Below are 16,603 nucleotides of genomic sequence, written 5' to 3' on the forward strand. Positions count from 1 at the left end.
ACAAGAAAATACAGCTAAACTAGACAGTACTTAAACGACAAATGGAAATTTTCTTTGACAAAAAAATTTAATCTAGATCACATTAAGACAAACTTTTGCATGAAGAATTCTAATACATACAACATCAAAGCAATGGCAAAGTACAATAAAATATGTAAATACATGACAAAGAGTTATTATCTATAATGCACATTTTAGAATATCAATAAGGATGAATACTCCTAATAAACAAAGAACATGAATAGATAGTAACAACTGGCCTATAAAAATATGAAGTGTTCAAACTCAATCATCAATGCAAAATAAAATGAAATATTGTTTTCTCTTACCAAACTGAAAAAGCTTTAAAAGATGCTATTGTGCTACAAAATTTTGGAAAAATAAAAAAAGAACGTCTAGAAAACAAGGGACTAACTGGCTAAATTATAATACAGCCACCCAATGTAAGATTATAAAGCAATGAAAAGCATTATAAAAGAATACCAACTATCATAAGAAAATGGTCGTGAGATCTTAGGTGAAAAGCAGTTTATCAACATACATAAAGAAATGAATAAAACCCAGAAAAATCCAAACAAATGAAGTCATATCTAAAAGCCTGAAAAAGATCGGCCACATAATAAATGCTTAAGTAACTACATTCATGGAATATGTAGAAAATGTATTTTAAAAAGATATTCAGCAGATTAATACTTGATGTGTCTAAATTATGGCAAATCACTTGTTTTCCACCAAATTGAGCATGCATTACTTTTGATAATCAGTGAAAAAGAGAATATACTGAAAAAATTTTATTTTCAGTAAACTTAGTTTAAAACCAGAGACAACACCTACCCAAATGATAAGTTGGTGTACTAAGAGTGGAACAAGGTGAGTATTTACATGTTCATGTAAATGTCTTCAACTAACTAGTGATTACTGGGTACAAAGTAGCTGGTTCAAATGTAAATGTAATACACATTTTGGATTTGATATACCTTAATCCTTTCAAATGTTTCTTTTTAACTTAAAAAAAATCAAGACATACTGCAAGTCATTTAAGTTCTATCTGTATTGATTATGCTGAATTTTCTCTTCAACCTCATTTATTGTACTAGAAATATCTTGTGTAACAGTATGTTAATCAAGACCTAAATTTCTTAATTACAAAAGGACAAAAGGGACAAGTTGGACTTCTTTTTAAAGAGGTGAGATCAACTAAAAAAAGAAATGGCACAGTTTTTGGCATTCTATTTCCAATTGGCTTATTTTCTAAATATAGTCACACATTTCTTAATGACAGACTGCATTAGGGCATTAGGCAATTTTGTCATTGTGCAAACATCATAGAGTGTACTTACACAAACCTACTTAGCCTACTACATACCTAGGTTATAAGGTATAGCCTATCACTCCTTGACTTCAAATCTGTACATCATGTCACTATACTGGATACTGTAGGCAACTATAACACAATAGAAAGTTTTCATACATCTAAACATAAGAAAGGTATGGTAGAAATATAGTATTGTATATGGAACCATGGTCACATACTATGCAGTCCATGACTATAATTTAAATTATTTTTCATTTCTTAAAATGTTTACTTAGAAAGGTACTTTATGTAAAAGCCACTGAAACACTATTTGAGTACAGATTCTTAAAAAATATCACCACAATGGGACATTTATTGAGATATAAGATAGTCTCAAGTAAATCTTGATAGTTAGGTTTTACATATATATTTTTAAACTTGGTAAGATATTCTACAATGATTTTACCATATATACTTTTGAGAATGCTGAGAACATGTAATCACACACACAGACACCCACAGGAAAATCTAAGCATTTTCTCAGAGGATATATTTATCTGGTGAGTGGTACAGATGCCATATCTGCTTAGCTTTACAGTTAGTGCCCACATTACTCGCCTGATGGTACTATTATAAATATGGGCACATCTGGTAAATGACACCCAAATGACATACCAAATACCAATGTTAATATGGTAGATTCTTATACCTTCTCATGTGTAAGTGCTAAAGATTTAATGTCCAATTTCCTTTCACTGCTGAATTCAATTTAAAAGATATTATTAAAATATTTAAATAGAGATTGGGAGTAACTAAATTTATGTAGTGATTTAAGAGGGAACTGCACAAACTGGTTAAACGTATGGTTTCAAATAGGAGATAACTTTAATTTTTAAAAATCCTTCTAATATTAATCTTATTAGTTGCTTTTTATTAAGACAAAATAAAGGCAAGAAACCTTCTAGATTTCATTCAAACTTTCTCAGTTACTATATTAATATTAATTGCTACTTCTATTTAATTAGTCAAACTACTGTTTGCAGTAGAGAAGAAAAACCACTCAAAGGTTCCTTGCCAAGTAAAGGAAGCATGTTGGTATTTAATAATTCTCTCTGTTCAAAGCAATCTTGATGTCAGGGAGGAAAAGTTATATCCACCCATCTGACCTTCCTAGTTAATTCTTCTCTGATTGCTCCATTAAAACTTTCTACAGATGCATGAAAGGGGCCCTTTAAATATTTCACACCAGGAAGTCCAAAATAGTTGATATTCTGTGACACTATATCTGTATTATATGCTAACTACCAGTTAATTCTACAGTTCAAATCTTAAACATATAAAAATATATCACATAAATTGTTAAACGACTAATGTAGCTGTCTGTAACCTTGGGCATTACAGTCCAATCAAATTTAAAGAATAATTTTAGGAACAGTTGGCAGTTACAGAAAAAAGGGAAAGGGAATTGAAGAATTTCAGAAAGTAGGCCAGCCGGGCGCAGGGGCTCATGCCTGTAATCCCAGCACTTTGGGAGGCTGAAACAGGTGGATCACCTGAGGTCAGGAGTTCGAGACTAGGCTGGCCAATATGGAGAAACCCTGTCTCTACTAAAAATACAAAAATCAGCCAGGCGTGGTGGCGCATGCCTGTAATTGCGCTACTCAGGAGGCTGAGGCAGGAGAATCGCTTGAACCTGGGAGGCAGAGGTTGTGGGGATGGGAGGGGAGGGGAAGGGTCAAACCAGATATCTGGGCCGGGTGCAGTGGCTCACGCCTGTAATCTCAGCACTTCGGGAGGCTGAGGCAGGCAGATCATCTGAGGTCAGGAGTTCGAGACCAGCCTGGCCAACATGGTGAAATGCTACTAAATACACAAAAATTAGCCAGGCACGGTGGCAGGTGACTGTAAACCCAGCTACTCGAGAGGCTGAGGCAGGAGAATTGCTTGAATAAAGTTCATGCCTAATCCAATAATTTTAACATAGTATGTGAGGAGGAGGAAATAACAGGGGGCTTTATATTATATTAATTATACTAAACTATCAATGAAAAGTAATTTCCATCATAGACTTACACTTAAATGTTAATTTAAAGTTTTTTTTTTTTTTTTTTTTTTTTTTTTTGAGACAGAGTCTTGCTCTGTCGCCCTAGCTGGAATGCAGTGGCATGATCTCAGCTCACTGCAAACTCCACCTCCCAGGTTCAAGCGATTCTCCTGCCTTAGTCTCCTGAGTAGCTGGGATTACAGGTGCCCATCACCACGCCCAGCTAATTTTTGTAGTTTTAGTAGAGACAGGATTTCACCATGTAGGCCATGCTGGTCTCAAACTCCTGACCTCAGGCGATCTGCCTGCCTCAGTCTCCCAAAGTGCTGGGATTACAGGTGTGAGCCACTGTGCAGAGCCACAATTCGGCTTTGAAAAATCATTACACACAACTGGGAATAATAAATTTACTTTGCACATTAGTCATACTCCAATCTTACTGTCTACATTTTAATGCCAAATGAACTTAGGCTTGGAAAAGACTGTCTTTAAACAGAAGTTGTATTTGTTAAGCTGTTCTGACATGTCACACAATAGTTCATTAAAACTCCATAATCATCCAATGCAACCCTAAAAATACCAATTTTCTTGAAAACAACTGATCAGAAATGACTCAAAATCTAGCACATACTAGAAATCAAACTGAAGAAATCCCAAACCATAGATGGGATTGATGATTTCCCATCTATGAGAATTCAAGGTAAACAGTTCTTTTGCTGTATCCCTCTTTTTTTTTTTTTTTGAGATGGAGCTTTTCGCGGTTGTCACCCAGGCTGGAATGCAATGGCGTGATCTCTGCTCACTGCAACATCCGCCTCCCGGGTTCAAGCAATTCTCCTGCCTCAGCCTCCCAAGTAGCTGGGATTACAGGTGCCTGCCACATGCCCGGCTAATTTTTGTATTTTTAGTAGAGATGGGTTTCACCATGTTGGCCAGACTGGTCTTGAACTCTGATCTCAGGTGATCCACCCGCCTCGGCCTCCCAAAGTGCTGGGATTACAGGCTTGAGCCACCGTGCCTAGCCGCCCTCTTTAAATATGTTTGGTAGTTACATACTTTCAGAGAATGTCATTCCTCTGACTAAAGCACTTGCCATTGTTTATCACTAGATAACTATTTGTAACTGATTAATAATTATTTTCTCCACTTGACCTTTGCATGAGAACAACTAATCTGTTTTAACATTTACAAGCACTCAGATCAGTGTCTGGTTCAACAAATATTTGTTGAATTAAAAGAATAAAAAGTTAAATGATCTCTAGGCATGCCCAAGGCAGCCGCAATTAAAATTTAGGGAAAGATGGTAAAATGTGCAGAGCAGTACATTTTGCTTATAAAGAAAGTAAAGGCAACAGCTTAAATGCAATTTTTTTGTTTCTCCAAGTTAATCTTAAAAAAGTAAAAATGGAAACTACAGATTCCAAAATCTTTGATGAAAAATTTCAGAAAAGTACATGATGCCTTGAAATATTATTTATTATTAATTAGGGAAGATGCACTACATCAGGTTATGAGGAGTCATTAAAATGTAAGTATGATAATGAATTGAGGATACTATTACTAACCACCAATAAGTATTGACCACAAATAAAGTTTTGCTAGTCTAAGGGTCAGTCAGAAAAAGGTATAAATTAGGGATAACTTAGAGAAATGGGTGTACATATAAAAAGATAAGCAAAAGTAACAACACAATAATTCCAAGTAATGCTCAAGACTAATTTCACATAAAAAATGAACCCAATGCAAATAAATAATTTCATTTTTCAATCTATCTTTTATTTGGCATTTTAAAAAATGACTCTCGAACCAAGGTTACCAAAAAGAAAAGGCCAACGTAGAAGCTTACCTGCTGACTGGCTGGTGCCATCAAACAGATCAACAAGGTCACCAGATGACTTGCTGCTAGGCACTGAAGTCTGAAAACACACACATAACTCAGGAGCTTAGAAAAGATTGTTTTTCTAAAATCAGCTCTATCCATCTCTAATTCTCAATTTAGACATAAATACCTGTAATTAGCTTAGTAAGGGTAGGGTTTTCTGGAGAAAGAGTAGTGACCCTGAATCCTTATGGAGAGGCAGTAAGCACCTTTAAGTAACTCCATTCCCAGCAGTGAAAAGTCTCTTAACATCGACACTTTGTTTCCTACCTCACTTTTCTGACTGCATTTCACTGTGGAAAACGTAAGTGCCAGATCCCACTCAAATCTTAATGCTATGTATCAGTTCATTTAAAAAAAAAAAAATACCCTAGCATATGTACCAGTCCCATACAATATATTGAGTCATAATTGCCCAGGTATAAAATAAAAAGGCCAAGACCTTGGCCTGTTTACAAGAAAGCTCTCTAGATAATTCCAAGGCTTGAGATCCACTTGATTAGAGGTCAAGATCCTAAACAGCTCTAAATTTCTATGAATCTTAGCAATACTTATTGTTTGTGTATCACACAAGTTAGTGTAATTCTATGTTATCTGATATATTCTGGAATCTGTTTCATATTTAGTTCCCAAACTAAACTGTGAGGCCTATACCTGTAATACTATTTTTGTCTTCTCCACAGAGCTAATAAGCACCCTGATACCAAAATACCTATGTCCTGTATGTTCGATACATACATGCTAAATTAGAACTCAATTATTAGGCAATGGGGAAACACTAAGATCCTAGGCATGTTGATCTGAACGTGGAAGATTAAAATACTATATACTGTGATTCCAAAACACCTTTAAAAAGAGATTCAAATGAATTGAGTAACTTCAACCTTCTAGACATTTTGGTGGGGGAGAAGGGTAAATGAAAACAAAAAAGAAGCTTGTACTACAAATATAAAATATTTATTGCACAGTGTCATATATTCAGGCTATACTACAAACTGTTATTTAAAATCCTTTAAGATACGTGATAAAAGTCTCAATCTATTATTAAAAAAATTATACAGATATCTGGCAAAAGCTGACACAGTATTTGTTATTGCAACTAAGTAGGCCTGGTTTTATTTTTAGAGTCACCTACAATTTGCTGGATACATTAGAAAATTGTTTTTCCCAGCTTGTAGTTATTTCTCTTGCAAAGACACAAACTGGGGAAACAGTAGTGGGGGAAAGTGATAAAAACAATAATTTAGTCTTTTGAGGCAAATCTCCCCCTTTGGCAGATTTCTGCTGAAAAGACTAGGGTTTGGCCTAGCAGGTGGATTTCATGTCTATGGTAAATAAAAACAAACGAAGATGGTACAAGAGGCAGTGCTTCTTCTGGTGCCAATCAGTAATGACTGTGAGGCAAACACACCTCCCTTTATAGGCAATGTTTCTACATTAAAATGAGATAACTTGCTCCTATATATCTCTTCTTACTCCCTTGTTTGTCATTTCTTAAAACTTCCAAATACTTTCAATGTTTTCTTTAGCGAATCTACTTGTGGTTGGTAACCAGTGTTGTCTAGAAGGGAACAGATGCACTACATTCTGATTCACAACCTTCCCCAAATGTACCAAAAGTGCCATATCTACTTTCATAGAAAGTACCCAGACAATTATTCAGCAATTGGACAGGTTTCTTCACTCAAAGAGATTTCTTATTATTAATGTCTCTGGGTAATACATGCCAGATAATATATAATTAATATGATTGCCTAGAAATGCCCAAGCCTACTAATGCAGAAATTCTAAGAGCAGTTTATAAAAATAAAACCATGTATAATGTGTAAACTACCGCCATTCCCACCTTAACTGAAGACTGAGGTGTGTGGGTTGAAGCATTCTGATCTGGACTTGCTTTGTCCCCTGTGTAATGTGCTGCTGCTCCAAGATCAATGGTTTTGGAAGGATTTGCTGTGCGCTTGTGTCTGGTTGTGGTGGTCTCTGTGGCCTGTGTGATATGAATATGCTTTGTCGTCACAGTCTCCTCTTCATCTTTGAATTCACCTTTGGGAGATCTGCCTCTTCTCGCTTTCTTTTCCTCATCGCTGTCGCTAAAAGATATTAAAAATGAAGCAAAATAATAAGATGGGATTATTTTAAAATGGGTCCCTTAGTGATTTGAGCTAAAGAATTTCAAATGCAGTAACTCCAAAATTTCAAACTTTGACTATTTGACAGGGATCAACAGAATGTTATCTAAGCTGTCTGAATAATGATATGTGTGTGCTGGGGAGGGGAAGTGGGAACACAGAGAATATCCTATATAAGTCTAAAACACTGCTACAAAAAAGTATTTACATAAATGTGCATAAATAAAAAATGTCAAAATAACTCAAGTTTTTGTTTATTACAGATTTAAGCTTAATTTAAAAATAAAATAGCAGGATATGGTATCAGAATCCACGATAAGACCCTGAGAGTTCAAACACTTGAATTTGATGATTATTTTCTTGACATGGATTGTGTGCAAATAGCTATAGTTCCACTTTTATAACACAATTCTGCATCAACTCTCAAAGACTAATATATGTACATAATATTAAAATTTCAATGGCTGCTAAAAAAAGTCATACGTCTTAATTCAAATAATTAAACTCTCATCTGTAAATGCATGAAAATATAAGGGAATGCACTTTACAACTGTACTATTTTACTATGGTATCAGGAGATCAAACTTATTTACATAACTATAGAAAATGCTTTATAGAAAACAACTATATTTAAAATATTTTAAAGATAATTATCCTTCAGCCACATTCAAAAAAATTTTCTTTCCTTTTTCTTTAATAGTGAAAAAGATTTTAAAAACTAAAGAGTAAAAGCTGGGTTTTTCATATGCTAGGAATGAAAATATCAGCCCTAATTTGTTCTCCAGGAACAAGTCATTGGGTTTTTTTATGACGTAAGTAGGAGACAGAAAGAGAGAAAAAAATTACTTGACACATGTTCCATTACCTATACTACTTAATTTTAGAGCAGGTGGTTTAATTTACAAATATCCTGGAATATAATATTTAAAATTCTCCTTTAAACTATGACTACTGCTGATACAATTTACCTCAGACTGAACCACAGCAACTTAAATATAAACCAACTTGGAACTTGTATAAATCAAAGATCAACAAGAATGACTTCCCACACAGAGCAAAGAGGTTAAATAGGAACCTACAAGTTCTGATACGCATTCAAAAGCCCTTACTAATTTCTCAACAACAAATGACCTGAAGATTCCCATCAGTCGTAAAACTGAAATTTCTTACTTTTTTGGTGCCCAATTTTATTTCAGTGCAAAATAATTTGTTTACAAGTTGAAAATATAAATCTGACTAGCACACAATGAAATAAATGGAAGCTCCGTATCTGATCAATGTTCAAGAATTCCTGAATGTAATAGTGAACCAGTGAGTATGAAATTCAGGTGACATGCCATTGAGATTGAGGTCACATGCAACTTTGTCAAAAAATCTACTCTTCTTTCACACATACTTTAAGATCAAAAGTTCCTGGTGTGTCCTATCATTATCATGATAAATCATGTTCCCTGCATTTTCACTCTTTTAAACCTAAATACTCATTAAAGATTTAGAAGCTCTAGGAGATCCTTAGAGGCAACATAAAAAATAAAAATCATGGGAGAAACAGAAATAAAAGAAGGGAGACAAAGAAAGAAAAAAACTAAGGATAGAAGGGCAAAGGAGAGAAAGTAACAATACAGAACCCACACAGATTTCTAACCAGCCTACACAGCCTTATTGTTTATAAGTAAAATCTAAGACCCAATCAGACTGTGTGGACCTGCCTAAAGTAACACAGTTAGTGATGGAACTGAGCCTGCCCTGGAATGCCTCTTTTTCAAGACTGTTTGAAAAACTGGAATGTGATCTTTGAAGAGCCAGGACTTATTTTTAGCACTTTGAATAAAACTATTTTACAACTATATATCTAGCTTTTTTATACTGAAAAAGTATGCATATGATAATTATAAACACTAAACATTGGGAGGGAAATGGTGCCCATTTCAAATATATGGAGTTGTTTTCTTCATTAATGTTTTTGTGGCCTGTATAAGTTTTGGCTTGGTTTGGAAAACATTATTGAAATTATGGTCATTATTCTGTTGGTATTTCCTGAAGAGACATTCCAGGGATTTAAAAGATAGGAAAATATCCTAAAAATACACTAATTAGATTGTATTTTTGTTTGGGTCTCTTTTTAATGATCCCTAATTCTGAATTATTAAGATTTTTGGCACAAGGTAAAAAAAAAAGAGATGGTATTTAGTTACGAGAACTCACTTGAAGGCTTGGTTCCATCACTAACTGTGTTACTTAGGCAATTCCACACAGTGTGACTGGATCTTAGGTTTTACTTATAAACAATAAAGGCAAAATTCTTATGCTACTCTAGTAGATACTGTGAGGCACAAATGATAAGGGTCAAATTTACAAAGTAAAATTTGCTTTGTAAATTAAGTGCTATATGCATTACCCTTTATATTGTCAGAAAAGTTGGTTTATAACTATATTGGTAGGTAAGAACAAAAGGGACTGCTGCAAAGTTCAAAGTATTGTTCCATGTAAAATGAAATACGAATGCCCTACCATCAGAAAATGTAGTTTATAAAAATACAGATCTGCTCTCAAAAACCAGTTCAAAATCCATTTGGATTGTTTTTCTGGTACACACTGACACAGAATCATAATGAAATGTCAAGGAAGCACTAAATTTCAAATCCTTTAACTTATGTTTAATTAAACTTAATATATAAACTTCATTATCCCTCAACATCTTAGGTCCCTGGATCATCTAAGGTCCAAATGCAAAATAATCTATACAAGTTTTTACTGGGGAAAAAATATCCAAGGGAAGACTACTAAAAATACACAGGATCAACTTCAAAAATAAGTAGACACTGGCAACATGGAAAGTATGTCAATACTAATTGCAAGTAGTGTATAACCTAGCATCTTAAAAATAGTTACACAGCGCTTGCTTCGGCAGCACACATACTAAAACCAGAACAATACAGGGAAGATTAGCAAGCCCCCTGTGCAAGGATGACTTGCACATTTAAGACTTGTTCCACATTTCTGCACAGGGCATATTTAGGGCAGTGAAACTATTCTATAAGACACAGTAATGAGAAATATTATGCATTTGTCAAAACCCATAGAAGTGTACAATATAGGAAACCCCAATGTAAACTACAGACTTTAGTTAATAAGTGTATCAATACTGACTTTTCAATTGTCAACAAATGCACCATAGTAATGCAAGATGTTCACAGAACCTGTTATGAAGGGGAAATGGGCATATGGCAACTCTCTGTACTTTATGCACAATTTTTCTGTGAGCTTAAATTGCTCTAAAAACAAATGAAGTCTATTTTAAAAAAAAAAAAAAGGCCCAATTTCAGATAATGTTAATACCCCAAACAAAACCAACAAAAAACCAAAAACCCAGTGGCATAAATTTAGGACTCTTTCTAAGAGACCTGGGAGACAAAGTGTTAAAATACCTGCATCTTTCTGGAGAGTCTTCTCTATCTTTCCTCCGGAACTTGCTGATGGTGTCATCAATTGTGCTTCCAATTTTATCACTCAGCTCACCTAATTTATCACTGAATGGAAAAGCACTCTTGTTTTTATCCCACTCCTCATCCCATTTTGATTTGGGCTCAGGATCATATCTTTCACCTATATAGAGCATTAAAAAACAAGCAACTCTAAGGACATTAAATTCAAAAGGTATCTACAAGTCCTTATTTCTCAGGCTTTTCCTCATAATAAAATCATTTTCAAAGGAAAACAGAAAGCTCCCATAGTGCTGAATCAACACAATTACAGCAAGGCATAGCATGTAATGCCAGTCATTAAGTGGCAGGAATGCAGATTCAAAAGCTTTTGTTTATGAATACTTACACAACCTTAATGCACAGCACGGCATATCAGGAAATTCTTAAAGGCTACTGAAAGGAGCAGTGGAAAACACAAAACCAACACAAGCTATATAAGCAAAAGAGAAATGAAAATCTTTCTGTTTTTACAAAAGCCACTTAATATGTTATATTTTATTCCTGTCCCTTAATGGTTTCCCAATTTTCAGAAAAGTATTGGATAGCAACAGTGTCTTAAAAAATACAATCTGAGGGAACTCCACTCTGAATGCCACATGTCCCAGTAAGCTAAACGGTCTCAATAACTGTCATTCCTCAGTATCAAACTAAAATAATAGTTCAATGAATTTTCAAAGGATGGGAAAGCATTCCGTCATTACCGTACAAAGAAAGGATTACTCTAACTACCAAAAACTACACACGCTAGAATCAGGAAGTATGCTCAAACAGTAGTTCAGAACAGTGTCAACCAATTCAAACATCCATTCCAAACATATGCAGAGACTGGCGAAACCTAGAGCCTCTGTGTGAATTTGCGAATGCAGAGAATAGATCCTGGCAGTAAACAAAAAACCCAAAATGTCAAGATTTGTTTTAGTCCTTGCCCTTAGGGCCCTGAAGGAGACATAGGAATTACGGACACAAAATGAAATTCTTTTATTTCCATGTCCAAATTCAACTTAAGAAGCAAGAGTAGAAGGTACAGAGAGCACGCGAGGTTTTTTAAAAAAAGAAAACATTCAAAATTAAGGCAGGTTGGAAGAAAAGAAGGACAATGAGGAACAACAAAATAACTGAAAAGTGGCTAATGAAGCTTTTGTGTTGAACTTTTGCTTATAGGATCTAAAAGGATACGATACACAGCCTTTGGAGATTGAACAAAATCATTCTGCTGAATTGCCTGCTAAAATTGCAAGGCTAAAATTTTCTGTAAGTGTTTAAGGATTTTAACATATTTACTGAATCTGGAAGTGACCACCAACTTAAAGAAAAAGAAAATGAAGTTTTCTAGACAAAATTTAAAACAGGATGATTTTTTAAAAATAAGTGATTTTCCAACCATGTGTATGTACATTTCAACAACAGTGTGATGAACTAGACTTTGGAAAGAAACACATTTGCGCAAAAAATGGAAGTGGATGAAAACCAAACTGATTAGCATGGTCAGTATCATACTGAATTAGTGCTAAAGATACTGGATACTGGCAAGACATTATCTAATGTCAGAATGAGAAAACACAAAACTGGCCGGACATGGTGGCTCACGCCTCTAATCCCAGCACTTTGGGAGGCTGAGGTGGGCGGATCACTTGAAGTCAGGAGTTTGAGACCAGCCTGGCTGACATGGCGAAACCCTGTCTCTACTAAAAATACAAAAATTGGCAAGGCATGGTGGCTCCCGCCTGTAGTCCCAGCTTCTCAGGAGGATGAGGCAGGAGAATCACTTGAACCTGGGAGGCGGAGGTTGCAGTGAGCTGAGATTGCACCACTGCACTCCAGCCTGGGTGACAGAGCGAGAAGAAAGGGAGGGAGGGAGGGAGGGAGGGAGGGAGGGAGGGAGGGAAGGAAGGAAGGAAGGAAGGAAGGAAGGAAGGAAGGAAGGACAGGAGGGAGGGAGGGAGGGAGAGAGAGAGAGAAAGAAAGAGAAGGAGAGAGAGAGGAAAGAAGGAAGGAAGGAAGGAAGGAAGGAAGGAAGAAAGGAAGGAAGGAAGGAAGGAAGGAAGGAAGGAAGGAAAGAAGGAAGGAAGACAGGTCGGGCACAGTTGCTCACGCCTATAATCCCAGCACTTTGGGAGGCTGAGGCGGGCGGATCACAAGGTCAGGAGATCGAGACCATCCTGGCTAACATGGTGAAACCCCATCTCTACTAAAAATACAAAAAATTAGCTGGGCGTGGTGGTGGGTGCCTGTAGTCCCAGCTACTCGGGAGGCTGAGGCAGGAGAATGGTGTGAAACTGGGAGACAGAGCTTGCAGTGAGCTGAAATGGTGCCACTGCATTCCAGCCTGGACGACAGAGCGAGACTCCGTCTCAAAAAGAAAAAAACAGAAAAGAAAAAACACAAAACTGCTAATAGTGATTAGTTAAGTCTGAATAATATAAACCATGAACAATAACTTAGCAAAAGAATGTGATGCAAACACACAGGATATCCAACTCTACCTTTAATACAGATACTGCAGTTAGTGCATTGTGACTTGAGTTTGAAAACGTATTCAATTTTCTAAGTTTAGCTGATATAATTATATATCATACTGGCAAAAAGAAAGATACAAGCAAGAATAGTGTGGAAATAAGTTTCTTTTTTTTTTTTTTTTTTTTTTTTTGAGACGGAGTCTAGCTCTGTCACCCAAGCTGGAGTGCAGTGGCCGGATCTCAGCTCACTGCAAGCTCCACCTCCCGGGTTCACGCCATTCTCCTGCCTCAGCCTCCCGAGTAGCTGGGACTACAGGCGTCCGCCACCTCGCCCGGCTAGTTTTTTGTATTTTTTTTAGTAGAGACGGGGTTTCACCGTGTTAGCCAGGATGGTCTCGATCTCCTGACCTTGTGATCCGCCCGTCTCGGCCTCCCAAAGTGCTGGGATTACAGGCTTGAGCCACCGCGCCCGGCCGGAAGTAAGTTTCAAATAGCAATTTCTATTAAAAACACATTAAGTTGCTATAACTACTTTCAAAAAGCTAAAGAATAAAATTACTACTTGGGTAAATAATCCAAAAACTTCAGACTTCCCCAAATAGAAACTCCAAAACATTATTTATATGCTTTAGGAGAAATACTTTCGCCCAATTCAAAAACTGACTTGTGGCTGACTCTGGTGGCACTGCCTATGAATTAGCCCTATCAAAAAAAAAAGGAAAGAAAAAGAAAAACCTGACTTGCATATGATGTTTCAATATAAAAAAGGGAATTTTTCTGCTGTTAGAAACATCCTTAAACAGCTAACTAAATGCAGTATTTTTTGAGAGCGGAAAGCAGAGGAACAAATTAGTAAGTATATTTTATATGTTAAGATTTTTACTTGGTTCCACTGAAGGAGATACGAGACCTCAATATAATCCAAATATAAACATATATGGTTGGGAGGAGCTGGAGAGCCTCAGTGAACAGCTGCTAAGATACAAGCACTGGCCTGTCTGCATACACACAAAATGACCAAGAGATTGTCAGAGCTCACAGAAGACAGAACAAGTCCAAAGGGACATGCCGTGAAAGACAGTTCTGATTTTGTGTATCTGCTTCAAGCACCTATGCCCTATTTTAGAGAAACTACATTATTACATTAAAAATAAACATGAAAGATGAATGTTCTAGCTGCTCTTAAATGTATTGGGAAGAATAAACAAAGCAATAGGCCTAGATGAAAATCTGAGAGTACTGTCAGTCATCTTTTATATGTCAAATTATGCAATGCTTAAATAAGGAAAGAGAGACTGAGGCTGGAATGACTGACAGGAAGCTTATCTGGTTTGGGCCAAAAATACAGCTAGATTGGGGTTTCAAATTAGAAAGATGAATCTCCTGATCAAACTTTATATTTTTATACTCTAAAATCTAAGTTATAGAAACTTTCTTCCCCCTTCTTTTTAAAAGAATGGTAATCCTAAGAGGGAAGGGTATACATCTGTTTTAATCTCTGTATGTCACCACAAAGTACGCAGTCATTTAATTAGCCATTAACGGTTAAAATCCTATTGCCAAACCCACAAGTTAAAAAATAGGAAGATTCATGTGATAGTAGAAGCCAAAATTAGTACTGTGTGTATTTTAGTATTCTATGTATTCCTAGAAAAGAAAATTAGCATTTTGGTCTTTGGTATTTCACTGATTCTTAAAATATACTCAAGAAGTTAAGCTGATGCTTAGGTGTCAGCTTGTCTTTGATACTCACTGTATCTGAATCCTCCAACACTGTCTGAGGAAACCCCAACATACTTGTCTTTGTTCTTCTTTGCTTTCTTTCGCTCTTCACGAAGTCTATCGTCATCCTGGGCAAATTCAACCAATTCCTTCACCTTCTGTCGAATATTTATACCTTGATCCTTGCCATGCTCATCTAAGAGGATGGTAAGAGAGAAGCAAAACCTAAGAATTCACTTAATATGTATCAAGCTCTTTAAGATAAAAAAACAGACACAAAAACTTCAATATAAGAAACCAACTTCAATATTTAAAAAACAATAAAAAGAAGCAAGTTGTGCTATTTAACTCTGTCATTTCCTCCTCCGCAAATTTTAAGTTCTAAAATGGAATTTTGGCTTATAAGAGCATGTAAAGATGAACTAAAAAGGACCACAGATAACGGTACTATGCAAGGTCAATTAAAGATTCACTAAAAAGGATTACTGATGATGACCACACAAAATAGACATATCCATAAGTGCTATCTATCAACAGTGCTAACCAGCAACAGTCACATTCTAATTAGAGCAGAGAAGCATAAGTGTTTTTCTATCATATTTTAAGAAAACAAACCAAAGGAAGAATCACTTTAGCATGTTAATAACTGAAAAGCATACAAATGTCTTGGTTTCTCCAGTACAAGTCTGGAACACTAATTATCAGGTTTTAGTGTAGCTCAAAAACTGAATTTTTAAAGTGCTTACAACTGGGGTATGCTACAAAATGAAATGTGCTTCATTCTCCAGCCTCTTTCACATTCAAAACACACTGTGGCCTTGCTGCCTTTGCACAGTAAATATTATTTGGTGGGAGGGAAAAAAAACCCAGCTTCAAACAGATGTGTGTGTTTTGGAGCTCTAACCTTTTCTTCCCATATGATTAAAGCAATTCCTTTATGGACACCACAGGGGACCAGTCTCCAGTGCATATTTTAATATAAACCCGAACACTCATGTTGTGTTGGTTCTGTTGTTATTAGCCAGTCTTTTCTGCAAGTTCTTGTCTTCACTAATTAATACTCTAGGGCCCCGCGTCTTGGATTCTGCACTCGTCACACAACCAGCAACAGTCACATTCTAATTAGAGCAGAGAAGCTTCTAAGCTGGTTCAGGTGACTGACAACTCCAACTACTGTTTTAATTTGCTTATAAGGTTTTTCTATTGCTCACCTACAAAGTGGTAATTTTCCAGGGATCGTAAATCATAAATGTGTTCTCTGGCACTTGTAACAACACGCTCTGATCCATTCCTTATGAGGTAAGCTAGGAGCAGCAACGACTGTAAAAATACAAAGCACTAAATGATTTAATGAAATAAAGTCAGTAGAGCTTTGGTGAATGGTTAAAAAAAATAATTCTAACATAGCAAATAAAGAATCTTCATGCTGGTGGTGAGGTTTCCTTACATTAGACTCTAAACACATAATCTAGAACTTACATAATCAATTTGAAGTTCCTCTTATATTAAGCATAGTAAATAATTATAAATCATCTGGATACTATGTGTCAAAGACTTAAACTCTGTTGTTCAAAATATCTGAATGTATGAT

General features: G+C 35.9%; 1 protein-coding gene and 1 non-coding gene across 14 annotated transcripts in view; one reads left to right on the plus strand and one right to left on the minus strand.

Annotated features, from left to right (window-relative positions):
• Positions 1-16,603, minus strand: part of CLINT1 (clathrin interactor 1) — a 73,234-nt gene that overhangs the window by 11,932 nt on the left and 44,699 nt on the right. For all 13 annotated transcript variants that reach the window (XM_073994675.1, XM_065547008.1, XM_073994670.1 and 10 more), the window contains 5 exons: positions 16,224-16,332; positions 15,044-15,208; positions 10,778-10,955; positions 7,064-7,310; positions 5,185-5,254 (listed from right to left, as the gene is read on the minus strand). In XM_073994675.1, coding sequence (XP_073850776.1) covers positions 5,185-5,254; positions 7,064-7,310; positions 10,778-10,955; positions 15,044-15,208; positions 16,224-16,332 — 769 coding nt within the window. The remainder of the gene's footprint in view (positions 1-5,184; positions 5,255-7,063; positions 7,311-10,777; positions 10,956-15,043; positions 15,209-16,223; positions 16,333-16,603) is intronic.
• LOC123574203 (U6 spliceosomal RNA) lies at positions 10,245-10,351 on the plus strand. The gene has a single exon (XR_006699099.1). It is a non-coding gene; the product is annotated as a U6 spliceosomal RNA (small nuclear RNA).

Source organism: Macaca fascicularis, chromosome 6, assembly GCF_037993035.2.
Source record: "Macaca fascicularis isolate 582-1 chromosome 6, T2T-MFA8v1.1".
In the NCBI taxonomy this organism is placed as follows: Eukaryota; Metazoa; Chordata; class Mammalia; order Primates; family Cercopithecidae; genus Macaca; species Macaca fascicularis.